At 35.0% G+C, this 27,485-nt stretch overlaps 3 protein-coding genes across 3 annotated transcripts in view; 2 read left to right on the plus strand and 1 right to left on the minus strand.

The window, feature by feature from the left end:
* LOC116021255 (WAT1-related protein At2g39510-like) overlaps nucleotides 1-6,874 on the minus strand; it is a 17,737-nt gene extending 10,863 nt beyond the window's left edge. Inside the window, exons 1-2 of the mRNA XM_031261873.1 lie at nucleotides 6,649-6,874; nucleotides 5,639-5,701 (exon numbers count right to left, since the gene is read on the minus strand). Coding sequence (XP_031117733.1) covers nucleotides 5,639-5,701; nucleotides 6,649-6,851 — 266 coding nt within the window. The 5' untranslated portion in view covers nucleotides 6,852-6,874. The remainder of the gene's footprint in view (nucleotides 1-5,638; nucleotides 5,702-6,648) is intronic.
* Nucleotides 6,875-16,319: 9,445 nt separating this feature from the next.
* LOC116018993 (40S ribosomal protein S15a-1) lies at nucleotides 16,320-18,179 on the plus strand. Its single transcript, XM_031259054.1, has 4 exons — nucleotides 16,320-16,432; nucleotides 16,760-16,907; nucleotides 16,987-17,147; nucleotides 17,856-18,179. Exons 2-4 carry the CDS (start codon nucleotides 16,775-16,777, stop codon nucleotides 17,952-17,954), a joined length of 393 nt encoding a protein of 130 aa, XP_031114914.1. The 5' UTR covers nucleotides 16,320-16,432; nucleotides 16,760-16,774; the 3' UTR covers nucleotides 17,955-18,179.
* Nucleotides 18,180-26,126: 7,947 nt separating this feature from the next.
* Nucleotides 26,127-27,485, plus strand: LOC116021219 (putative ubiquitin-conjugating enzyme E2 39). Its single transcript, XM_031261831.1, has one exon. The coding sequence runs from the start codon at nucleotides 26,240-26,242 to the stop codon at nucleotides 27,224-27,226; it is 987 nt and encodes a 328-aa protein (XP_031117691.1). The 5' UTR covers nucleotides 26,127-26,239; the 3' UTR covers nucleotides 27,227-27,485.

Here is a 27,485-nt window from a genome sequence, read left to right on the forward strand (position 1 = left end):
ATATATATATATATATATATATATATATATATATATATATATATATATATATATATATATATATATATATATATATATATATATATATATATATATATATATATATATATATATATATATATATATATATACCCATTTTATTCGACTAAGCCTTGGCCTTGGCCCAAATGGGGGTGGTGAATGAAAGATGTTGGACTCAAATCTTGTTGGGCTACGAAGGCATGTGACGTAGGCGGTTTGCATGGAAGCAAGCAAGCAGGAGCCCAAAGAAGGAGGGGTGTGTGGCAGTGGCGACTAGGGTACATGTCATGACGGTTGGAGTACGGCCATGCTTGCAGGCGTGGTGACAGACGTGTACAAGGCGGCTGGGGTTATGGTTGTGCATATAGGGGTGGTGACGGACATGCACAGGGCGGCTGGGGGTATGGCTGTGCATGCGGGGGTGGTGACGGGCGTGTGACTGGGGTACGGGCAGCTAGGCACGTCCCATGGCGGCTGGACATGTCTCGTGGCATACTAGAACATGGGTTACGACGGCTAGGTATGGGTGAGGGTGTACGAAGGGTGCATGGACCTAGGGGTGTGGGTGTGTGACGGGCGAGGGTGTGCGATGGCATGTGGGCGTGTGGCGACAGTATATGCTACTGAGGCAGGGTACGATTTGCCGGCCATGCAAGGGCGGCGGGGTGTGCGTCGCATGTGGGGTACGGCCGTCCAAGAGTGGTGGTGTGTACATGCCGAGGGGTACGACCTTGCATATGCGTGTGTGACGGGTGAGGGTATACAAGGGGTGCATAGCACCTAGGGATGTGGGTGTGTGACGTGTGATGGTGTGTGATGGCGTGTGGCGGCGGGGTACGACCGGTCGGCCATGCAAGGGCGGCGGGGTGCGCGTCGCGAGGGGGGTACTGCCATGCAAGGGTAGTGGTGTGTACATGCCAGGAGGTACGACCTTGCATATGCGTGTGCGCTGGGGTGGTGTTGGACGGTGGAGGTCGTGAGGGTAAGACCTTGGACATGTGTGTAGTGCAGATTGCTCTTGGAATAGTATAAAATGGGGGGCTGTGGTCTGGGTATTTTCCTCCCTTCTAGTGTGCCTGGGTTCAAATCCTATTGGTAACGTATTTAGTTATATTTTATTTATTAGTTTCATAGCTTGTTTATTTATTTATTTATTATTGGGGCCTCCATTTTGGCCCATATTCACTTCCTTAGAGCTATAGTAGTTATTATTTGTGTATTCTTTGGACCGCCATTTTGGGCCAATATATCGAGCTTTGTATGTGCTATTTTGAGCTTAGCGCCCTGGGTAATAAAGCTGCTATCTTCCTATCCCCCATTATGTACTCTATACCTAGTTTATGGTGGATCCGATCCCAATAAAACCATCATTGGTGTCGTCTGTGGGGAATGCTACGAAAAGCATGCGTTCCTAGTCTCTACCCGTTGTTGGCAGCATAGGAGAGTCGCCATTCTTGAATACTCTGGCTAGGAAGATGATTTTTAAGTAAACCTTGGTTTCACTATTCGACTTGGGAGTGTTCCAAGAAGTAGGGTATTGATCATGCAAGCTAGTCAAGGGTGTTGAAAGAGATACTATAGTTGGTGGAACCAACTAAGGTCACCCGGGAGTCAAACCTAGCATCCAATCTTTAGCCCAAGAGATAGCTAACATCATCGGCGAGCGGGCTGCCCATCAGTAGTAAGTGTCGCAGCCTTGCCTGGCCCCATAGCCAGCCACTGACCCCAAATACTCCAGCAAATCGTCTCTTACCCAACTCAACACTCTGCGAGCTAGGAAGAAGAAAATCGCCAAGGAGAGCCTTAGTGCAAGGGGCCCGATGCTGCAACTGGAGACGAAATGAGGGAACCCGTCATGGAGAGAATCCGAACCCATTCATGAGTAGCCCTTCAAGAAGAGTATCGACCATCCTCCGTTCCCCAACAATTAAGGACCCGCAGGCTGGTAGACGATCCTAGACCGAATAATAGCACCTTGGTGGGCTTGCAAACCGCCCGGGGAGGTAAGAAAAATATTTCTAGGTGGAAAAAAAATATTAGCATATATTTTTTGTTGGGGTTGCAGGCTAGGTAAGTTACAAAAAAAAAAAAAAAAAAAAAAGGGCGCGGTAGTGGGCCTGCATATAGTATAAGTGGTCTTGTCGCGAGTTAGAAGCTCTACGGTCTATACAGGATAACTGGGTAGTAAACAACAACATTGAAGTGAGTTCCCAAGCTGGATAGGTAGCATCTGGAGGTAATAAAGCAATTTTCAGCTTCATTTTATACCTATCTCCACCTGGGTATGCAAGGAAAGGTACGCAACCCAGCGTGCATCGTTAAGAAAAAAAGGTACAAAATATGTGCTGCTAGCATGAGGCAGCAGACAGCCCACACATTTATATGTATTTTCGGGCTAAGGGACGTGATCCCTAAACTCGAAAAATACATATCTCCACCTGGGCATGCAGGAAAAGGTACGCAACCTAGCGTGCATTGTCAAAAAAAAAAATGTTTGGTGCTAGCATGAGGCAGCAGACAGCCCACACACTTATATGTATTTTTGGGCTAAGGGGACACGATCCCTAAACCCGACAAATACATATCTCCACCTGGGCATGCAGGGAAAGGTATACAACCCAGCGTGCATCCTAAAAAAAAAAGTGTGGTGCATTAGACAGCAGGCAACCCACACACTTATATGTATTTCTGGGCTAAGTGGACGCGATCCCTAAACCCGACAAATACATATCTCCACCTGGACATGCAGGGAAAGGTACGCAACCCAGCGTGAAAAAAAAAGGTTTCTCGATCTTGAAAGAGGTACGTGGTGCTAGCATGAGTTAGCAGGCGGCCCACAAACCTCAGAAATTTCGTGCAAGGCACGGGGAGAAAGAAAGAGGGAGCAATTGGAACACAAGAAAGACGAAATATAAGTTTATCCCGCTTCTTAGCGGTTGACTTATCATCTATTCCGCTTCTCGGTGGTTGACATGTATTTATCCCGCCCTTCAGCGAACAACATATCCTATTTTGCTTCGCGACATTCGATGAATTTAAATTCAGCCACTGCTATATTCTGTTCCTCGATCACCACTAAGTTACCCCTCGCAGCATGGCTTTTCAATAGGCCCGCGCGAGGAAAAGTGGCGAGTATCTTTATCTTTCTCTTGCAGGGTATGTGGGAGAGCTGAATCATCTTGACGGACATCATATGTGGGAGACTGTAGAAAACGATAATTGATCTGTCCAAAAGAAATGAAGAGTTTCTAGACCGGGGAACAAGAGGGTCAAGACGCGTAAAAAGGTGAGAGTGTCTATACTTTCTTTGCTCGTCAAAGACAAACAAAGAAAGTGGGGGACTTATGATGGGGCCATGGGACCGCGGGGCCCATTTTATTGGACTAAGCCTTGGCCCAAGTGGGGGTGGTGAAGGAAAGAGGTTGGGCTCAAATCTTGTTGGGCTACGAAGGCATGTGACGTGGGCGGCACGCATGGAAGCAAGCAAGCAGGAGCCCAAGAAGGAGGGGTGTGTGCCAGTGGCGACTAAGGTACATGCTATGACGGTTGGGGTATGGCCATGCATGCAGGGGTGGTGACAGACATGTATAAGGCGGTTGGGGGTATGATTGTGCATACAAGGGTGGTGACGGACCTGTACATGGCGGTTGGGGGTATGGTTGTGCATGCAGGGGTGGTGACAGGTGTGCGACTGGGGTATGGGCAGCTAGGCACGTTCCATGGTGGCTGGACATGTCTCGTGGCATACTAGGACATGGGTTACGACGGCTAGGTATGGGTGAGGGTATACGGGGGGTGCATGGCACCTAGGGGTGTGGGTGTGTGACAGGTGAGGGTGGACGAGGGGTGCATGGAACCTGGGGGTGTGGGTGTGTGACGAGTGATGGTGTGCGATGGCATGTGGGCGTGTGGCGGTGGTATATGCTAATGGGGTGGGGTACGATCTGCCGGCCATGCAAGGGCGGTGGGGTGTGCGTCGTGAGTGGGGTAAGGTCGTGCAAGGGTGGTGGTGTGTACATGCCAGTGGGTACGACCTTGCATATGCGTGTGTGACGGGATAGGGTGTGCGATGGTGTGTGGCGGCGGGGTACGACCGGCCGGCCATGCAAGGGTGGCGGGGTGTGCGTCGCGAGGTGGATACGGCCATGCAATGGTGGTGGTGTGTACATGCCGGGGGTACGGCCTTGCATATGCATGTGCGCTGAGGTGGTGTCGGACGATGGGAGTCATGAGGGTTAGACCTTGGACACGTGTGTGGTGCAGATTGCTCTTGGAATAGTATAAAACGGGGGGTTGTGGTTTGTTTAGGACATCTCTCAAGACATAATCTGCTCCCTGGTCTAGTGGTCTGGGTTTTCTCCTCCCTACTATTGTGCCTAGGTTCAAATCATGTTGGTAATGTATTTAGTTATATTTTATTTATTATTCGGGCCTCCATTTTGGACCATATTCAATTTCTTAGGGCTATAATATTTCTTATTTATGTATTCTTTGGGCTGCCGTTTTGGGCTAATATCTCGAGCTTTGTATATGCTATTTTGGGCCTAGCGCCCTAGGTAATAAAGCTGCTTTCTTCCTACCCCCATTCTATATTCTGTACCTGGTTTATGGTGGACCTATATATATATATATATATATATATATATATATATATATATATATATAGTCATGATCAGGATCAACGCGCAATATATATATGTTACAGAACACACCATTCTACGTACTACAACGCACCAGTTGTATATATATATATATGTTACAGAACACATCATTCTACGTACTAAAATGCACTAGAGGACCGATAAAACACACAATTCCACACAATATACCAAATGCACCTATTCACTTAAAATTCATCAATATACTTAATAAAACACATCATTCTACGTATTAAAATGTACCACAACGTGCCTCATGTCAGATTATAAGCATACACTATTTACACATATTAGAAAACATGTGCTAAAATATGCACCATGTTACGTATTAAAATGTACCACAACGTGCCTCATGTCAGATTATAAGCATACACTATTTACACATATTAGAAAACATGTGCTAAAATATGCACCATTTTACGTATTAAAATGTACCACACTTTTTAGAAACACATGTGTTAAAATACACATCATTCAATGTATTAAAATGCACCAGACGACGTATTAAAACACATCATTCCACAACACAGTTACACATCATTCTACGTATGAAAATGCACCAGCGGATAGATTAAAACACACCATTCCACAACACAGTTAATGCACCAACATACGTAATAAAATGCACCATAGCATGTATTCAAACTCCCCACACTATGTACTAAAATGCACCCTTCCAATTCACGTAATATAAATACTAAAATTACCATAATAACCCCACTTAAACATACGCGAATTTCAGTAGGATTAATGAAATTGGACGGTGCAAATTAGGCCGCATGACCGCATCGGAGCTCACCGCCGCATTTGAACAAAAATCTATATATATGTGTGTGTGTGTGTGTGTGTGTGTGAATTTTGTTACTATTAAATTATTGTGTTCTTATTTTTTTCTCTTTAAAAAGGATAGCAATTTATATATTATATATATAGCAAGAGGAAGAAAAGGTAGTATTTACTCTATTAAGCCAAGCAAAATTATCTTGAAGAAGATGGAGATGGTCATCGTAGGCCTCGTTCTCCTGTATTAAACAATCATCCATAAAATGTTACCACCTAATCACAATACAAATCACATAAGCGAGGTTTACATAGATAGATCATAACTTTTGATAGTAGTTATGTGTTTCTCTCATTATACAAAAAAAAAAATTTAATAAATAAAACTTATTTAAAAATTTTCCAAACAATATAATGTTATTATTTTATCTTTCAAAAAAAATAATGTTATTATTTTAAAATATATTTTGCTACAATGTATTAAAAAAGTAAGGGTTTTATGAATTGACAAAAACTTGTTTGAGACCGTCTCACTGGTCGAATTTTTGATTAATGAGGTCAAGGATCCGACCTATTAATTAAAAATTCGACCCATTAATAATTTAAAAAAAATCTGACCTGTCTTGCGGATTGAGACCCGTGAGACGGTCTTACACAAGTGTTACCCTTATGAATTTATGATATTATTAATTAGGCCGCAAAATGGTAATAAAAAAAATAACAAAATAAAAAAAGAAGAAGATGACATGTAGGCCTTGTTTGGAAATCAGGGGTTAGTGGATATATTGTGATAACAGTTAACAGATAGCAGATAATATTTTTTTATTCTTTTTTTTTTTTTTACAAAAATGCATTGTTGTAAAAAGTATTCCACCAATCCCCATAAAAATAACACTAGTGCTTTGAATACACACGAATTCCACTACATGTATTACCTATTTCTACTCCCTTTCTTTTATTTACTTATGTGACAATCGATGATTAGTTATCTTCATTTGTGTGTCCCAATGAAAATCTCACCATCAAAATTTTGTGAGAGGGAGTAAAAGTTGAGAGTTGAATTTGAGGGTCAGATTAATATTTTTCGAATACAACAACTCTACACCGCAAGAACGAGAAATGAAAAATTGGAAAAAAAAATAGAAGATAAGATTTAAAAGAAAAAAAAAAAAGCAAAAATTAAAGATACCATTCAAAAATCAAGGCGAGAGGAGCGAAGAAACCGGCTGAAATGACATTCCGGTAGACGGTGAAAGTGAAAGGGTTCATCCCTTGATTTAGAGCAACCTTTGAAATGATAGCGGAGCCTACGTTGCTGAGCTGCAAGAACGCCACTCCCAAATATGGCTTTGCTTTATTTAACCACTTCACAACTCTCTCATTTCTCATCATTCTTTAGCTCTTTTAATTTCCCTCTCCACTATGTATTCTTGCATGTGATATGAAGCGCTGGTACTTTGTGAGCTATTATATAAGAGTAAGGTTTACCCGATACACACTCTTGAATAGTGACTATGAATTTATCTTCTTATAAAAAAAAACATCTTTGGTTCATAATTTCATAATGGTGGTCATGTACTGCAAAGAAAGCCTAACATGTGTAAAGCTTTTATATAAGTTATAGTCTATTTTTTAAAATATAAATTAGTTATCCACTATGTTTAGTAAATAATGATATAGACGAGTTTAAATAAATTTGAAATCTAAATTTATGTTCAAATTAAAATGGACCAATCCTTTGTACGCAGTGACATTTAACCATGTTTGTTGAGTCACTAATTTATCATGATTTAAATCCTTTCAAATATATATTTAGTTGAACCGAGGTGTTTGGGAACCCTTGAGTTGGAATTCAACCTTAGGGGAAGAATAATATAGAAGAAGAGTTTAAATAAATTTGAAAATCTAGACTTTTAATACTAGGACCAATTGAGGATGTCCTAATAAAAAATGACTAAAAGTGAATTATCATCTATAAACTTAAAAGAAATATATAGTATAATTCTGTTACAATGTAGTATCTAGAGCACTGAAGCTCAAACCCATGACTTCTTATTTAGGAGATCACTTCGTGCCACTATACCATAAAGTACTTGACAGTAATTCGTAGACTTTAATTTGCACTCTCTGTGTACACATACAAGAGATAATGTTCTAAAATATACTTATATTAGTTTAAACCCGTAATATAGGACAAAGACTCCTTCAAATTAGTCTTTCCAAAACTCCTTTTTTTTTTTTTTTTTTCAATTAACTTCATGGTATATTTTGGAACTCAAATATTCATTTATCCATTATTTGTTATAAATATACTATACGAGCAAATACCAATTTTGGTCCTACGACTATTAGCAAAATGACAATTTTAGTCCACATGTTTAATTTCTACCAATTTTGGTCCTACGACTATTTTTTAGTACCAATTTTCATCCACAATTATTGTTTTAGTGCCAAAATTCATCACGCCGGTCACCCATCCGTTTAAAACTTGTAAAAAAATCTAAAACTGTTAAGGATATTTTTTTCTTTTTCAACTCAATATCCCAATTTGAGCATGAATAAATGGATTTAAGTACTAAGATCGATCAAAATTCGCAGTTTTCCTCCTCATCTTACATTAATTTGAAGAGGAAAACTGTGAATTGTGATCGATCTTAGGACTTAAATATCTTTATTCATACTCAAATTGGGATATTGAGTTGAAAAAGACGAAAATATCTTTAAAAATTTTAGATTTCAACACGTTTTAAATGGATGAGTGACCGGTGCAATGAATTTTGGCACTAAAACATTAGTCGTGGGACCAAAATTGGTACTAGAAAATAGTCGTAGGACCAAAATTGGTAAAAATTATACATGTGGACTAAAATTGTTATTTTACTAATAGTCGTGGGACTAAAATTAGTATTTGCTCTATACTAAATTCATCTCCTTACATAGAACATCTTGAATCCACCATGACCAAATCCAAATCCAAATTAATTGTGGACATCACTCAAAATAATATATAAAAATGACCACTTACATGTCAAAATTTCAACACTCACTACATTGAAATGTTTAACAAAAATTATCACATTTAATAAATTCACAACTTCATCACTCAAAATATCATTTTTTTTTAAAATACAAATTTGAAACAATAAAATATTACACATGTAATATGAGCAAAATATAAAATAGATCACATAATCAATACATTAAATATACTCTTTTGTAAATTTGTGTCCGGTTCGAGAATGTTTAAGAATGTTGTGATATGTTATTGTTAATTGGTATATAAATTTTAGTGAAGGCAAATCATTATATTATTCAAATTATTAAATAATTGTTGACTTCTTCTAAGTAGTAAGTGGCCAGTAAGGATAAGACCAAAAAAATTTTAAGTGAGCTTAGGACTAATCTAGCGAAGCTGTGATTAATGCTTATATCATGAACCATGATTTATAATGCACCGTAAATCTTGATACATGTGTATGTGTCTTATGTTGTGAGTTTTTGTGTCTTGTGTTATGAAATTCTGTACCTTAAGAATATAAAATCTGTAACTGAAACAAATTAGTAATTGTTTCTTATGTTATGAATTTATGTGTCTTGTGAAACTCTGTGCCTATAAGCACAAATTATGTACCTAAATCTTATTTAAAAAATAAGTAAATATATAAGATGTATATGTGTCTTGTATTATGATTTGTTGTGTCTTGTGTTATAAAATTTTGTACCTTACGAGTATAAATTTTGTACCTCGTCTTTTCGATTCAGGATCTATGATGCCATGTCAACATGATGTATGATATAAATCACCTAATTTTAAAAAATAAATAAAAGAATTCTAGGTGGGCTTACTCTATTCAAAAAAGTAGTTTCGTTTAATCATGTATGTACTACAAATCCCAAATCTAAATTAATCCGTGAAACACATGGCTCTATAGCATCCTCCACCCTAATGTAATTCGATATTTATTAGATGTATTTTATTCCATGTCCACATGTATGCATGCAACTATTGGCCTTGTGATGGATGAGGTGTAACACCACTTTGTTTAAGTTTTACCTAAACCATCGGTCCATGAAAAAATGTCGGCTGACACAAATTTGTATACTATGAGTTTCAATTTACATGGGAACTTTAGTCAAGTTGATCAAAATTCAAAAAACATGTTTTATTTAATACACATTTTCAAATAACGATTCTAGAATTTCTATTCTGTATTTTAGTTTAATTAGGAATTAGTAGACCATTTATTAGGTGATTCAAGAGTTAGGCCATTTAGATTAAAGTAATATTTAATTAATCGTCCGTAATTTGTTCACATCGAAGTCATTATGGTAATTAATGGGCAATTGGGCACTATTCAAGAGTTAGGCCATTTAATTATTAGGCTAATTTTAGTACTCAAAAACTATTGGGCTAGCTAATTTACGAGCCTTTGGGGCAAGTGGGCAACTCTTGAATAGTGTCCATTAGGGGCAATTAATTATATTTTAATCATGGTTGCAGTAGGCGCTAGGCGTTAGTTGGGCGGTAGACTAGCGCCTAGCGCCTAATTAGTCTAAGCGGCGCCTAGCCGGCGACCTATAAAACCGAAAAAATTATTTATGTGTGTGGGTGTATGTTATATATTATATTATATATGTTGTATATATATCTCTTATTTCTCTTACTTATATAAATAAATAAATTACTCGCTCGAGTTAACTTGGCTAACTCTGCCGAGTTTGGCAAGTTAACTCGGCCGAGTTAGACGCTAGGCGGGTGCCTAGGCGGCCGGCCACCTAGGCGGACACCTAGGGAGCAATTCGCCTCGGTCTATGGGCGCCTAGCGCCTAGGCGGGGGATTTTTGCAACAGTGATTTTAATATTAGGAGGTGTTTGGTTCGAACATTGGAATGAAAATTGAAACGTGAATCAAATATTTAATAATTGGAATGAGTTTTGATAAAGGTAATCTATATCTATACTATTAATAAAAACAAAATCCTTCATTTTAACTTTCCACCCAAAAATGTTTGTGTAATATTGTAAAATAGTGTAATACAATTCTTAATAGAATATATTATTTCATACTTTCTTAATCGTAGTACAATTATACATTAAAATTCCTATTCTAATATTATAAAAATAGTGTAATACAATTCCTAATACGTAGTAGAATATATTGTTTCCTACTTTCCTATTCGTACTACAATTCTACATTAAAATTCCAATTCGTAATACAATACAACAATATTAAAATTGAAAAATTATAAAAAATACTCCGTATCATGTAATTAACTATGTTAGATTGAAAATGTTATAAAATATTGTAATAAAATTTTACATGTCAATCATTATAAATTAGAAGGCATGACAACATTTTTTTTACAAATAAAATAATAAAATTATTCCATCACTACGCCAATTCAACAATATTATTCCTATTCCTATTTGTACTATAATTTTACATTAGAATTTTTGTTTGTAATACAATACAACAATATTACAATTTATATTCCTATTTAACAATATTATTCTGTCACTACTCCAATTCGTATAAGAATGCAAATCGAAACCTCCCCATAATACTTTAGAATATGCAAATTATAAACAACAATAGTTTTCTTTCGATTCTTCAAATCGTAAAAAAAAAAAACAATATTGTTCTTTCACTAATTAATGGAGTCTGTTTTCGTCTCTGCTCCCGACCTATTCCCCAAGACGAGAAAAAGTTGTATAAGGCTCTGGCTGATGCGTTGTTATTTGTCTAGGGAATATCCACGTTCCACAGTCAACCAACAGACGCTGGGGTGCTTACTCCATGACTTCCAGGTGAATGTTATTAACTATAGCTCTACAATTTGTCATACACATTGATAATTTTGATTTTGTTTACCTGAATGTTTCCAAACAACTTGATTTTGTAGTGCAATTATGCGAAAGTAAAAATTATTAAAAAATAAACGACATAACAAAAATAGAATGATAGAATTACACTTGAATTCTATCACTATATGTCTTCGTTTTTAACTAACAATTAGTTTTTGGCTTAAATGCACAATATGAAACTGTTACAGAAAAAACACACAAAGAAAATGTTTTTGGTAGAATGGATGGGAAGGAGCCAAAGTATGATAATTAAGAAATACATAGTCTAGAAATAGAGAAGATGGGGAATCCATTAACAATATTTCATGAACCTAGCAAAAAGAAAGCTAATTGTTAATGATAACTGCGGAGATTATAATGCTATTTTCTTTTTTCTCAATTGATAGAACATTTGTAGTAATTTTTTCTATGTTTTCTTATGTAACAGAATTATAAGAAAATCTGTAGGATAATATTTTAGGCCAAGACAGGATAATATTGTGTGTGTGTCAATAAAAAGGATCTCTTTCCCTTCTTATAAAAAAGTCAATCCCAACAACAAACAGTCTAATAGTAAATTAGAATTATAAATCATGTACTGTAGTAAGAAGGGAGCCAATAATAAAAAGGCATACCGCCTCAGCTAGACTACCAAACATCTATACTTTATCTAGACCAATATGCAGTTATTGCTTATTTTAAAATGTACGGAGTATTATGTTTAATTTGTTGGTTTGGTTTTTTTAAATTTCATGGTCATTAATTCCTCTTTACATGCACTATTATGCGGTTTGTCGTAAGTCGTGCGAGCATAAGTACATTATGAAAGTGAACCACGACACTTTGGTTAGCGTTACGAATCTAGAGGAATCCGATTTGAAGATTCTCGGTATGTATTTGTTTAGATGGCCTTTTCATTTGTTATCATGTTCATTGTTGTTTTCACTCAGGGGAAGTCAGCTCACGATTACCTTGTGGGACGACCACGTGAATTTTGTCTTACCTTACTATAATGTTGATTTGCCTCCACTGAAGCTCGAACCCACTCCCATCATTCATGTGGGAGTGTTAATCGAGACACCGGATGCCACTTGACCACAAGGTCTTTGGCTTTATTGAGTGAAAATGTCACAATTACTTTTTTGGAGGATATATATGACAACAAGAAGGTAAAAATCACAAGTTTTGTTTTGTATTTAAATTATTTGAAAAGTCACTCATTATATTTCTCACGTATTGTGTAATTAATTTTTAGGTCGGAGAATTTGGGTATTTGGAGAAATTCTTGACATAGAAGGTGAATGGTACTTCAATGCCTTTAAGAGTAAGGGTTGTGGGAAGAAGCTTCAAGACTAAATACAATCGATGATATATGTTTTTTTTTTCCAAAATGATAAAATTGTTATATATCGAGACAAAAAAAATATATCATGTATGCAAATGAAGTATGATAGCAATGATGAGTGAATATGAAAGGAATATATTATAACAAATCAATTATGTGCATTGTACGAGTGAAAATACTAGTTTACATTAAAAAAAAATAAAAGTAATAATTTACATTTTTTGTAGTAGGATAGAATTAGAATTATTATCAATATTGTTGTTGGATATATAACCTTATAATCGGAATAACGGTTTTAAAAAAATCAAGACAATTGATCATGATATGTTGACATCCAAAACACAGAAAAGTTCAAAGCACTCTGCTAAAAACACAAGGAGTGAGGGTGTGTTGATGAAGTGAGGAGAGGATAAGGTTGAATAATGAGAATGATACCTTAATTTAATTAGGAAATGAATATTTTTAGTTAACGGAGTATTCAAATTCTATACCTGTGTTTTTAAAAAATGTCAACCAAACACTTACTATGTATAACTTTAATTCTCATTTCTTGTGTCTAAACCTATGAACCAAACAAACCCTTAGATATTTTTATTCTTAGTTATTGTTTTACTAGAAACTTTAATCTTAGTAAGGATCCAATGGAAACAAATATAAATTTGAAGACTAACTCTTGTGAGACGTGTACTATTTTTAGTTAAAATGTAATACTTTATATAAGTATATGGAAAAGTCTTACATTTTAATTTAAAAGTATTACACATTCCATGTGAGACGATCTTACATAATACTTGTTCCAATTTGAAAAGCAACCAAAAAAAGAACAAAACAAAAAGGAAAAAACTTTGCCCAAATGTTGTACTAATTCCACTTATATTGTGCATGTGTTAAAATGTAAAGCAGGTTTAACTCGTCAAAAGTTGTATATTATTATTATTATCATTTTGAATACAACTGACCCTATTACATTGTAGTATCTGTCAGGGCCGTTCCAATAAAAATTGGGGTCCTATGCAATATTTTCATTTCGGCCCCCTTTTCAAGTAATTTCTATATATAAATAATAGTTGTTCAAAAAGTTGTGTCAAAAATTTAAAATATAAATATTGTATAGAAAATGCATCTAAAATTTCGTTTAAAACCTTCATTGACCAAAACACATTTTTCTTTACTTTAAAAAAAAAAATCTTGCAACAAAAATCTTATCATTTAAATTTCTTTCCCACGTTCGCTCCGGGAGGCACAAGAGCTGGCCGAGGGGGAATCGTCACTTATGGGAATCGAACCTGGGTTCTCCCAAAATTCTACCCACAAAGAAAGCTCACTTACCACTTGAGCTACCCCAATCCTGATCTAATTAACATCTAACAATTTTTTCATGGCATATCTTTTTGCTCATCTATTTGAATTTTTTTTTGTAATGAATTTTTAAGAGACCCCTTTTGAGATTGAGTTAGTTGCTCAATTCTTATTTTCTTTTTTTTTTTACGCTTCTCAAACTCAGATGAATATTTTCTATAAGACATAATTGACATAATTATAAAATCATAAGGAAAAAAATAAAAATTTATTTAAAACTCTATGAATAAATAATTAATCAAGAAACTAATTCTTGAATATATTATTTTGAAATCAAAATTATTAAGTCAAGAAAATAAAACAATAAACAAGAATTGTGAAATAATACGTAATTTTAATTACCTATAAAGAGAATCGAAGAACTTGAGAGTTTGTATGATAAAAAAAAGAATTGAAGAATCAGCTACGAGTTGAATTTGTCGTCTTTGCGTCAATTCACTAAATTGCTTTGCGTCAATTCATTAAATTGCGTGGTGCCTGCTAAATTGCATTTAAATTACTCTCCGCAAATTAATTGTTGTTGTCTTTGCAAAGAATACAATTGAGATTTTCCTCATGTAATTTGATTTACCTAATCTCAATTCTCACAAAGAGTAGTATGCCACTACAATCTACAATAGAAGACATCAAAGTAAATATTTAAATTAATTCAAATTACCTAGTAAATTTGTTGAATTACATATATAGAGTTAGGATCATATGAGATCACCTGTTTAGGTAAGATCGTGAGATCATATCTTGTACATTCATGTAATAATTTAATGGTCTAGATTGATTTAAGATTCTAAGTTGAAGTGTCTGCGAACGGTGATAAAATGTGTGCAAATGGTGATTAAATGTATGTAAACGGTGATTAAGTGTGTGCCAACGGTGATTAAATGTGTGCAAACGGAGTGGTGTGGCAGACAATCTAGACCATTAAAATTTTTTAGATTGATGTACAAGATTTGATCTCAAAATATTTTAATGGCCTAGATTGATTAAGATTCCAAGTTGAACTGTGTGCGAATGGTGATTAAATGTGTGCTAACGGAGTGTGTGTGTCAATCAATCTAATCCATTAAAAAAATATTACATGAATGCACAAAATCTGATCTCACGATCTTACCTAAACAAGTGATCTCACTGGAACCCTACCCTATATATATATGTGTGTGTGTGTGTGTGTATGTGTGTGTGTGTGTGTGTGTGTGTGTATATATATACACACACATATACACACACACACACACACACACATATATATATATGTATATGTATACATATATATGTATATGTACATATATACATATACATATATAGCATTGTATATATGTACATATACATATATGTTGTTAGAACTTATGAAATTATTAGCTATTTCAATGCTATTATTGCCTCAATTATGTCCTAGAATTGGGGTGTTACAAGACTGTTATGATTTCATCACTTCGACCCTCGACTCTCCAAAATGATCACCAAATCCACAATAAACTTACATTTTAGGTTAACATTTGCATAGTTGAGAACTAAATTGAGCAACTTTAGTAGTCGAGAACCAAAGTGATGAAATTTTAATAGTTGAGGGACCATTATAGCTAAAAATTGCATAGTTTGGGACTATTTTGAGCAATTTTGGTTGGGAAGACTAAAGTGGTGAAATCTTAATAGTCGAGGGACCATTTTAGGTAAAAATTACATAGTTAGGGATTATTTTGAACAATTTTGGTAGGCGAGACTAAAGTGTTGAAATCCTAATAGTCAAGGGACCATTTTAGATAAAAATTGCATATTTAAGGATTAAATTGAGCAACTTTGGTAATCAAGGATTAAAGTGGTGAAATCCTAACAGTCGAGAGACCAAATTGCGTATTAACTCGTAGATTATACATTAATTTAACTCATAAAATACATTATTTTAACACATAAAGACATTATTCTAACTCATAACATACATTATCTTACCCTAGAAATTTTATTATTTTAACACATAAAGTACATTATATATTATTCTAACTCATAAACTACATTATTTTAACACATAAGAACATTATTCTAACTTATAAAATACATTATCTTATCCCAAAAAATTCATTATATTATTTTAACAAATAAAGTATATTATTTAACTCATAAAATAAACTATCTTATCTCAAAATGATCATTATTCTAACACGCACGCGGTGCAAGATTCTTTTTTTAATATCAAAACGACGTCACTTTGGATCATGATCCAGACAATAATTTATAAATAAAACCCATAAATGTGAAAGAAAATGCAACATTGTATAGGCCCACTAAAATCCATTGTAAGCCCATTGCAGAAACCCTAAAACAGTCCATAATTAAACGCGCTTCCTTTCCTTTATACTATCAAGCTCTACTCAAAGAAACGCCTCTTCCGCACTGATTTGATTTCTTCCTCTTCTCCGAGTCAGTGTTCGGGTAAGTTGTCCCTGGGATTTGTCTTATAATTTTTCCGATTTTCGACGTGGTATGCGCCCAGCATTTTTGTGAATCTTTTGTTTGATTGTTTCTTCAATTGCTTTCGTGAATCATATCGGTGCCCTTTCTTTAGAGAGTTGATTTTTAGCTGCTATAACATATGCATTCTGTTTGTGCGGGTCATAGATCGTTAGTATATCACTTTGTCCCTTGTAGTTTTGAGAAATATGTTGCTATCTACTGTGTAATCCAACTTTTTTGTCTGAATTTCAGTTTGTTTACAGTTATTGAGAAAAAAAAATCTTTTTTTTTTTGGTTTTGATATAGAATTTTTGCTAAAAAATGGTGAGAGTTAGCGTGTTGAATGATGCTCTGAAGAGCATGTACAATGCTGAGAAGAGGGGAAAGAGACAGGTCATGATTAGGCCTTCCTCAAAAGTGATTGTCAAGTTTCTTCTGGTGATGCAGAAGCATGGTATGTTTGTTTCATTGTGTGAACAATTGCTGTTATGGGGTTGTTAGTCTTGGTTTGCTTACTCTTGGATGTGTTGCAGGATACATTGGGGAGTTTGAGTATGTGGATGATCACAGAGCAGGTAAAATTGTCGTTGAGTTGAACGGGAGGTTAAACAAGTGTGGTGTAATTAGTCCTCGTTTCGACATTGGTGTCAAGGACATCGAAGGATGGACTGCAAGGTTGCTTCCATCAAGACAGGTACCATACACTATTCAAATTAATATTTTCCACTTAGAGATGCTTACTATTGGTCTTTCTTTATTCATACTGTTAATCTTTTTTGGCTATGATGAGCATTGTGTTGTGGTAATGTACTTGTCAGAGGATTAATGTTGGTACACATTTTTTGGCACTCATCTGAAAGTAATAGATCTCAAAATTGTTTATCTCATAAAGGTTTATATTGTTGGTGTGGTTTTTATGTTCTGAAAAAAGAACATTCCAGTTTCCTTGATTTTGAGCTCATGTCTAAGTTTCTTGATTTGTATTTTACACAAGCTCATATCTCAAAATTTATTGTTTGTTTTTAAGTATATTTGATCTGATTGTCTAGACTGTATAAATCAATTTGTACCTCTATCATGTTTGATTAAACATTAAGAGTGACAATCCACGTTGAATTTGGGGCAAATCACTGAATATTTGCAAGACCCAAGTGGTAGCAATTGTCACAAAATAAAGATTTCTTTGTTGATGAGCAGTTGAGGCCCTCCTGCAAAGGAGGGAATCCTGTATATCTCCAAAGGGTCAATCTCATATCCTATCACCTTGGGGAGCAGAACTCTGCAATTACCGCTTGGGTTTGGCCATGAGAAGTACATTACTTTTGTGTGTAATTATAATGATATTAAAGCTATTTTCGATTTTGGCGTGTTAGTTTACACATTCTATTTGATGAATTTTCAGTTTGGATACATTGTGCTGACTACATCTGCCGGCATCATGGACCACGAGGAAGCCAGGAGAAAGAATGCAGGAGGAAAAGTTCTTGGTTTCTTTTACTAAGTTTCTTGTTCACGAGAATGAAAGGTGTCACTTTTTGTCATGTATTTCTGCTTTATACCTTCTGCTTGGAGATCTATATGTTTGATTTTAACTTTGTTTTCCCTAAGATTTGAGTAGAGCTTGTTGCCTTTATTTCATTTTGGAACAATGTTATTGACTAATACATTTAGCGGAATGTAGTGACCATTTCTATGTTACTGATGCAATTTCACACACCATTTACCATCTCTACACATACCCGCTTGAATGCAAGCTCCATTTACACGAGTATACCCGTTGTGTGCTTCTCTTTAATGATATTTGCATACAAGGCTTTTGTTTATAGCGTTGAATGAGTATTGTGTTTGCGTGATTGGCCAATAGCCCAAAATGAGGCATGACCGAGGCTAATCAGCGCGATTGAACTACATATGATTAGAATGAGACAGAACTATGAACTAGGCAAATGATCAAAGGACTCACTTTGTATGAAGAAGCCATGAACTTTCTTATTATTGTTAGGTAGAAGAAAAAAGCATCAACTTTGCATTTCTGCAAACTTGGGTAAGGTACAATGCCAAAGGTTCTTAGGTTGCCCTAGTGGTAAGATTACCACTATGACTTAAGCTCCATCGCGTTCTTCTTCAATCTTCATCCTCTTCGTTTTCTCCATCGCCATTACCCTCGGGTTCCATCAGATCGCCATCACCCTCGGGATCCATCGGGCTGAGAAGCGTGTGGACTTCTTCGATCATCACCCTCTCGTCGGGTCCATTGCCATCACCCTTGGCGTCCATTAGATCGAGAAGTGTGTGGACGGGAGCCCGAGCTAGCTGCTGGGCCTTACCAGTGGTTTAGCAGAGATAGAGATGGAGTGAAAGTTGTGGAAAGAGGGAGAGAGTTTGAGCTATGGAATGGGTTTTGTAGTCGTCATGGTGGGAATAAGGGTATCTTCTTGAGCATATACTTATGGAAGGAAGTGACTTTTTGGTTCCATTATATACTTCAATTTGGAATCCACTCAAAGATCTCTCTTTCTTTTGTGTATATTTAGTGCATTTTATCTTGTCCAATTGCCAACAGAAATGCCATAACCTCGTTGGCCATTTACATCTCATCATCAAAGATGTACGAGGAAGTTTTAAGACCTTTAAATCATCCCAGACATATATTTACGAGTTTAAAGTATGAATATGTTTATTATAAAACATAGAAAATTTTTATGAGATCAGCGATAACTATGAGATTTAAAAAGCACATACAAGTTTCTTAAACTAAATAAACTGACAGGTCAAAACTAGGGGTGGCCATATAAGTTTTTGGTTCGTTTTTTTGTTTTTGTTTTTGTTCGGTTTGATTTCGGTTTTTTTTTTTGGGTTTCAAATTTTAGTTTGGTTTCGGTTTGATTTTGGCTCACATTTGATTCTGATCAGTTTGAAGACTCAAACATTGTCTAGTTCTGATCTCTTGCACATATAACTATTTACTTATTTTCACTAATAATTTAAATTTGAAAAAGCTAAACAACAAGTCCACAATGCATATTTCAAATTTCTTAAACTAAATTAAGTCTAAACCGAACCGACATCTTCACCTGCGTCTGTCGTCTTTACAGCAACGTCATAGACTCGCAGAGAAAAATTGGGAACAAAGAATAATTGTGAAAATTTGAGTTAGAAAATTGAGAATTTAGTATATATATATTTAGGTAAATTTGTAAATAATTAAATATACAAAATTTGGGTATTAATTAATTTATTTTTTCTTTTGTTAGTTAGTTTGTTTGTTTGTTTGTCGGACTCTAATAGAAATCTCTTGAATTTCTCCATGCAGAGAAACCTAGGAGACTGCCAGCTCACATTCGGCAAATTATATTGTGGATCATGATCTGGATTTAATTAGTTATATACAAAGTGTCTAATAAAATATTATGTGTTTTGTTTTAGTATTACTGACTCTGTTACAATATAGTATATGTTCATATATACTTTTTCAACATATTGAAGTACAAAGAGTCACTATCGCCACAACTAAGACTCAAACCAAGTAACAAATGTAAATGCATGCCAAAAATCTTAAGAATATTGACATCATTAGTATAGTCCTGAGTGGTGTTGGAATAATATTTTATATTATTTTTAATAAATATTAATATATAGCACCGAAAAAAATATTAATATATAATATTTATTATAATAATAAAGTTATTACATTTAAAATTAATAACCAATATTAATATTAATACATATGGTGTGTACACATCTATCTCGTGATAATTATTAAAAATTCTATCTATTGTGTGTTGGCCGTTAAAAATCATAGGAAATTAAAAGATTTCACTTATATTCGTCCCAAACTTTTTAATACATTTAATCTTCTTCTTCTCCCAAACTTTATTACCCTAGGTGGCTCATATTGATCTTAAAATTTCACTTGTATGTTTACACATTTCCCTCAACTTTTTTTTTTTTCTAATATACTTTCATATAATAAAGTAAGATTTTGTAGGAGTATTCAAGATCGTTCATAATGATGAATTAGATGAACATTCTTGTTGACTGTTAACCTTTCTTATATGTCAAAATTTCATTACTTTACAACATTCTATTTACAGTGTGTTTGAAAATCCGAAAAATGATTTCTGGAAATCATTTTTCGAGTTTTCAGTATTTGGCAAAGAAGAAAAATTAAAGTCAAAAGAAAATCATGTGTTAGTCAATGAAAAATACATCAAATTTTCAGGAAAATTATTTCTCTTTTTTTGGGAAGTCATTTTTCAAGTTCTCTACCTCACGCCTAATCTGCTGACCATCTCTTCCTCACGTCTGGGCGAAAACTGCATTTTACACTAGTCCGACCGACTGGTTTCGCAAACCAGTCGGCCAACCAGTTTGGCCGACTGGTTCTGGCCAGATTGGTTCCGAAACCAATTGATCAATGTGATTTTGCAGTGAGATTTTGCTATAATTTTTTGATTTTGATGTGATTTTGCTGAAAATTGTTATTATAAATGTTGTTATATCTAAACAACATAATTAAAATGTTTAATTATACATTTTTGTTCATTTTTCAAAAAATGAATTAAAACACATCAAGACAGTTTTCTGGAATGCAACCAAACACTAGAAAGGAAAATGTTTTATGTAAAAGAATTAATATCACTTTTGGTCCCTCGACTTTTGAGTTTTATCAATTTTGGTGCACAACTTTAAATTTTTTCAAATTTGGTGCCTAACTTTGTTATTTTTATTAGTACAGTTTTGGTTCTTCCGACCAAATTGATGGTGAAATGTTGCCGGGTTTTATATTTCAAGGGCAAAATCATTATCCCAAAGAAAGATCTTCAATAGCTAGACAAAAGAAAAATCATATTAAGAGAAAAAGAAGGGTTTGTCAATTATCGATGATTTAATCTCATAGAACTCTGTATAGTTTCTGCTTGTCTTTCCCATTATTTGCATCGATCAAACACCTATAAATATGATTTTACAGTGGTTTTGTTTAGATATTGAAGATTTTTTTTTGGGATAATGATTGTGCCATTAAAATATAAAATTCGGCAACATTTCACCGTCAATTCGGTCGGAAGGACCAAAATTGATAAAAATAACAAAGTTAGGCACCAAAATTGAAAACATTTAAAGTTATGCACCAAATTAAAATTGATAAAACTCAAAAGTTGAGGGACCAAAAGTGATATTAATTCTATGTAAAATGACTCATTTTTCAAAAAAGTGTTTTCTAGAAGTCATTTTCCTGTTTTCCAAACGGACCCTTAATTCAAACCAAGAGAATTCAAAAAATATCTTCTATAAATGATCATCCTCCAATATTTTGTTTGATGGAATCATATCTCCCCAAAATCTAAGAATTTAAAAAATAAAAAATACATATGATAATTAAATAAAAAAAATGTTATTTAAAATATAATTTGAATTAAATACATAATGTCAAATATATTGGTAATAATAAACACTATTAAAATATAAATAAGGCTTGTGTTAGATTAGATGCAATTTTCTTAAAATTAGCACAAAAGAGAGATTTCTATCAACATACTTCACAATTCCGAAATTTAAAAAAAATATATATTTGTGAAGGACCTTGTGGTCTAGTGGCATCAAACCCTTTTCTTTATACGGGAGGTGGTGGGTTCGAACTTCAGTGGAGGCAATACTGAAGGTTTGTTGTGCTTCAATAGGTTGAGAAAATAGTTGTAGTTATAAACAGATACTGCATTGTAATAAAGTCAAATATATAGTTTTTTTAACGAGAGACAAAGGTTCTTTCATATTAAAGTCTTACTAAGCTTCATTTTCCTAACTTCATTCATATATACACTTTGACAATCAATTTTCCATTCATCCTAATTATCTATTTTGAGCATATATTGGAAAAATCATATTTTCACTTTAGGAGAATCTAAATAATATACATAAACTTGATCTAAATCAATAGTGACCATACTCAAAATAGTGTATCAAAAAAAGCCACTTATATGCCAAATTTTCAACAATCCCCAACATAAATGAAAATTTGATTTTCAAGATTAAAGGACACAATAATGTTCAATGGGTGATCCTTGCATAGTAAAAAGTAGTAGACGTGTATCAATCTTTGAACGCTCATACCTTTGATTGTAAAGATATTTTATTTACTTGTTGTCTAATAAACGTATGTGATGCTTTTGCACTATCATGTTATTGATGTGGCAATAATATATCTTACATAAGAAGTAAGGAACCTTCAAACTTTTGTGTATTTTTTATGAGTGTTGACATTTTAGCCATGGAATATACATGGTTCTACAAAAGTTTCTAAAGAATTGAGACTTTGTTAATTTACTTTTGAAGGGGCCCTTTCTCTCTCACATAGATGATTTTTTAACGAGCATTTTGCATATTTCACTTGTTAATTTACTTTTGAAATGGTCATTTTTCTCATACATAGATAATTTTTTAACGAGCATTTTGCATATTTCACTTAGAACAACTAATGCTTGAGAATAACTAAAGCACGTATGTGCCAACTTCTCACATGTAGGTGTCACTATTTCAACAAAGGACTTAAGAGTTCAAGACCCCACAGTGAACCACATTTAGTTTTATAATTTAGTTATCATTTTTTAACTTAATTAGTTGCCAACTAAATTAGGTATCCACTAAAGACTTATCCCTTTCAAGGGTTTTAGTCCCCTTTTTCATCACAACTAACTTTTCCATCAAGTTTAACCCTTTAGTTAGTGGATCTGAAATATTTTCTATGATTTCATGTTATCAAAAGAGATAATTAAGAAAAGTTGGTTAATGGTTTTATATGTACAATATATATGTCTAAACTTACCATATTATACATATTACGTTGGACCATACGAATTATCAATTGACTATCAAAATGTATACAAAGTGGACGTATAGATTTTTTGCACCTTGAAATATCCTCTAGAGAATTGCGTATCCATGTAGCCTTTTTTACTACACTTGTCCAAAACTATCATATCAATCAGGTTCCATTGTGAGTCTAGGTATCATGGTTTATTTCAAGGATTTCTATATTACAACTACACCGACTGACGTAAATATGTAGAAACTCGTAGACATACAATAAAATTGGGCGTCTTATATACTACAGTCCAATGTCAAAGCATGCCTTAAGTATCTTATATGATATCTTATTACTCTTAATATAACATTCTAGATAGTAGTAATTTAAAGACCGAGATTGTTTGCATATGTACTTAGTCTATTGACTGCATATGCAATATCTAGTCTAGTCCAATTCGATCATTAGATATATTAAACTTCAAATAATCATAATTTATTAATACACTAGTCTTCTCGATTATTTTAGATAAATGCATATTAGTACTTAATGGCATTCTAGCCAATTAATTAATTATCTGTTAAATTTTTCAATAATTTTATCAATATAATGAATTTTTTTTTTGAGTTCTACCGACTCGGTTACAGTGTAGTATCTATTCATAGAATCATTTATGCTCTATACCTTCAATGGGAAGATCTGCTCGTATATGTTTGATTTTTATTATTTTTATTTTCCTAGCATCGATTTGAGTAGAGCTTGTTGCCTTCATTCGTTTTGGAATGCTGCTATTGATGACGACTGATAAGTTTAGCATAATAATGTAGTGAACATTTCTCTGGTATTGATGCAATTTCAGACACCATATACCTGCTCAGCGTATACCACTTGCATGAGATGTTGACAAAATTAGCATAAATTGACGTTTAAGTAGTTATTTTCAAGTATTAATACGAGTTTGAATTAAAAAATTGATGTTTTCTGACTGCAGGGTGCAAATTAAATCCCAGAATAAGTTTGAACACGATTTAAGACTACTTAGAGCAATTCAACTACATATAGTTGGAATGAGGCAAAATTATAAACTAGTGAAAAGATCAAGGGCTCACTTTGTATGAAGAGACCATGAGCTTTCTTATTATTGTTAGGTAGGAGAAAAAAAAATCAACTTGGATCCTACTTTGTGACCCTAGTCGATAAAGATCACAATAAGATAAACCAGCCAAGGTCACTCCTATTACTCTATTAGGAATCAAATTTAAAATCTTGTGTAAAAAAAAAAAAAAAAAAAAAAAAAAACTTTGCATTTCTGCAAACTTGGGTAGGGTACAATATATTGCCAAAGGTTCTTGGGTTGCCCTGGTGGTAAGATTACCACCATGACTTAAGCTCCATCGCGTTCTACTTCAATCTTCATCCTCGTTGTTGTTGCTGCTCCCACTGCCTCCATCGCTATCGTCATCACTATCACCATCACCATCACCATCACCACCACCCTCGAGTTCCATTAGGCCGAGAAGCGCATGCATGGACGGAGCCCTAGCTAGATGCTGGACCTGGTTTGGCAGGGAAAGAGATAGCTAGAGTGAAAGTGTGAAAGTTAGGGGGAATGCTTTTGTAGTCGTCATGGTGGGAATAAGGGTATCTTATGAGCATATACTTGTGGAAGGCAATATATCACTTTTTGCTTCCATTATATTACATCTACTCCCCCATTTACTACAATTCAATTTGGAATCCACTTAAGATCTCTCTTTCCTTTTAGTGCATTTTATCTTCCTTGTCCTATCCCCACTACAAATGACATAACCTCATTAACGTTGTCCATTTCATGTTTCCTACTTTACATCATCGAAAATTTGCACACTTAATGAGTATGTTTTAAGACCATTATTAAATCATTCTTCCACACATGTAATCACTTAAATGAGGTTTTTCTGAAGTCATTTTTAATTCAATTTTGCATAATATTAAGTGCTGCCGGTCTCATTTACCTGTCTTACTTTTCCTTTTTTGTTTGTCCCAAAATAGTGTTCTCTTTATAAAAGTAAGCATAACTATCATTCTACATTTCTCAATTACCCTTTTGACATTTTTTTTCAAATTTGTAGACAATTAATGAAGTAAGTACAATGGTACTTTGTACAAATGACACCTCCTTTTTAGGGGCAAAAATTGAAATAATTAATACTAACATTTATTTTGTTGCATTAAAAACGGTACAAAAAGCAAATATGACAAGCAATTAAGGAGGGAGAGAGTATTATTATATAAATTCATATATTTAGTACTATTGAATTTAAAAAATAATTAAAAATTACGCATGAAAATCATCAAAGAAAAAAGAGTTTATTTGACAAATAAATAGTAAATATTACAAGTAAAATGTGACAAAGGGAGTAACATATTTTCGAATTAAGCAAACTTGTTCATAAAAAAATATGGGATAAGGGTCAAATAGACCGTCAAACTATACTCATTTGTTCAATTAGGTCTTTCAACTCCAAAAAGCTCCAATTAGGCACTCAAACTTGTTATTTTGGAACAAATAAGCCCTCTAACCTATTTGTGACTTGTTATTGCAGGTCAACTAGACTTCTGGCCAACTCCGACAAACCTTCGACCAATTTCCGGCGACTAAATAACATTGAAAACTTTGCATTTTGCCGGAGAAAGCTTCAGAGTGACCGACAACTATGAAGATGTCACCTTTTTTTATTTTTTAAAATTTTTTTGTCAATTTCTTTTCTTCCTTTTTTTTTTTTTTCTCCCTCCACTCTCTCTTATTTACTCCATCAAAAACAACAAAAAATTAAGATTATTAGAGATGTCCTTAGTGGACTTGGAGTCTTAGTTTGAATGAAACTAGGATAGAAAGGGTTCGAAATTAAATGCGATAAACTTGCCACAACCTAACTGTTATGCATAATTATATATCATGATTATCATCCTCGAACTATAGAAAGACTAGACAGAAATCTAAGATGCAAGTAGAAGAAAAGATGGGGCAATTCCCTCAATTCGACGTCGTATCAGACATCTCCGATCACAAATATTTCAATGCCTCGTCCTATATGCAACTGCCCGCAATCAGAGCCGTGATGAGAGAGTGGAAAATCCTGGAGAAAAATCTCCCCGGGGGCTCGATCTTCGTTCGGGCCTACGAGGGCCGGGTGGATCTCCTCCGGGCTGCAATCGTGGGCCCCCAGAAAACCCCATACCACGACGGCCTCTTCTTCTTCGACTTCCAATTCCCAAACAACTACCCCCACGCGCCTCCCAAAGCCCACTACTGGTCCTTCGGGCGCTGTTTGAACCCCAACTTATACGAAAACGGGTGGGTTTGTCTCAGCCTCCTGAACACGTGGCGCGGCCCGAAAGAGACCCGGTGGCAGCCCGGAGTGTCCACAATGCTCCAAGTCCTCGTCTCCCTTCAGGCTTTGGTCCTCAACCAATCCCCGCTCCACAACGAGCCCATGATCCTCACCAAACTAATGACAACCTCGTACACCTACAACGACACCGCCTTCGTGCTGACGTGTCGGACCATGTTGTCCCTTATCCGCACCCCGCCCAGGGGCTTCGAGACGCTCGTGAAGAATCACTTCGGGACCCGGGCCCACGCCATCCTGGCGGCGTGCCAGGTCTACCTTAACGGCTTCGCGCGTGTCGGGGATTACGCGTACGGCGGCGGCCTCTCTCCGCGTCGTCTCTTCGCCGCGTCGTCGGAGGAGCAACGGAGAGTTGTTTTTAGCGTAAATTCGGATTTCAAACGCTCGTTAAAAGTTGAGTACAAGGCGCTGGTTGTCGCCCTCTCCAAACACGACCCTTCCTTGAAAGGGTTCTCCCAGGAGCTTGAACGAATGGTGAATGATGCAGTGAAGAACTCTGTTCCTCCTCCGAGCTTTTGCAATTTGAATTTGCTTTTCCGAAGATTTTGGGAATGGATATGGATGGGTTCCATTGAGTAGCATTGTTTGAGGAAGAGATGTTTTTTTTATTTAATTTATTATTGATATTAAGACGGTAGACTATTAGAGATGTTTGGTTGGGAGGAAGGAATTAGGAAATAAATGAATTGCAATTTGATGGAAAAAAGAATAAGGTAGGAATTTAAATTACATTGTATGGTAGGAACTAGGAAGGATGGTTAGGAATGAGAAAGAAAAAAAAAATGATATAAAGACTAAAATGTCATTGTGTAGTAATAAAAATAACAATCATCACGAA

The sequence above is a fragment of the Ipomoea triloba genome, chromosome 5, assembly GCF_003576645.1.
Source record: "Ipomoea triloba cultivar NCNSP0323 chromosome 5, ASM357664v1".
Classification (NCBI taxonomy): domain Eukaryota; kingdom Viridiplantae; phylum Streptophyta; class Magnoliopsida; order Solanales; family Convolvulaceae; genus Ipomoea; species Ipomoea triloba.

Bases quoted from the DNA above. Each gene is read 5' to 3' on its own strand.
- LOC116018993 (XM_031259054.1), top strand. From the start codon at position 16,775: ATGGTGAGAGTTAGCGTGTTGAATGATGCTCTGAAGAGCATGTACAAT. The intron at 16,908-16,986 runs GTATGTTTGTTT...GATGTGTTGCAG, and splicing joins TCTGGTGATGCAGAAGCATG to GATACATTGGGGAGTTTGAG. The intron at 17,148-17,855 runs GTACCATACACT...ATGAATTTTCAG, and splicing joins GGTTGCTTCCATCAAGACAG to TTTGGATACATTGTGCTGAC.
- LOC116021219 (XM_031261831.1), top strand. From the start codon at position 26,240: ATGCAAGTAGAAGAAAAGATGGGGCAATTCCCTCAATTCGACGTCGTA.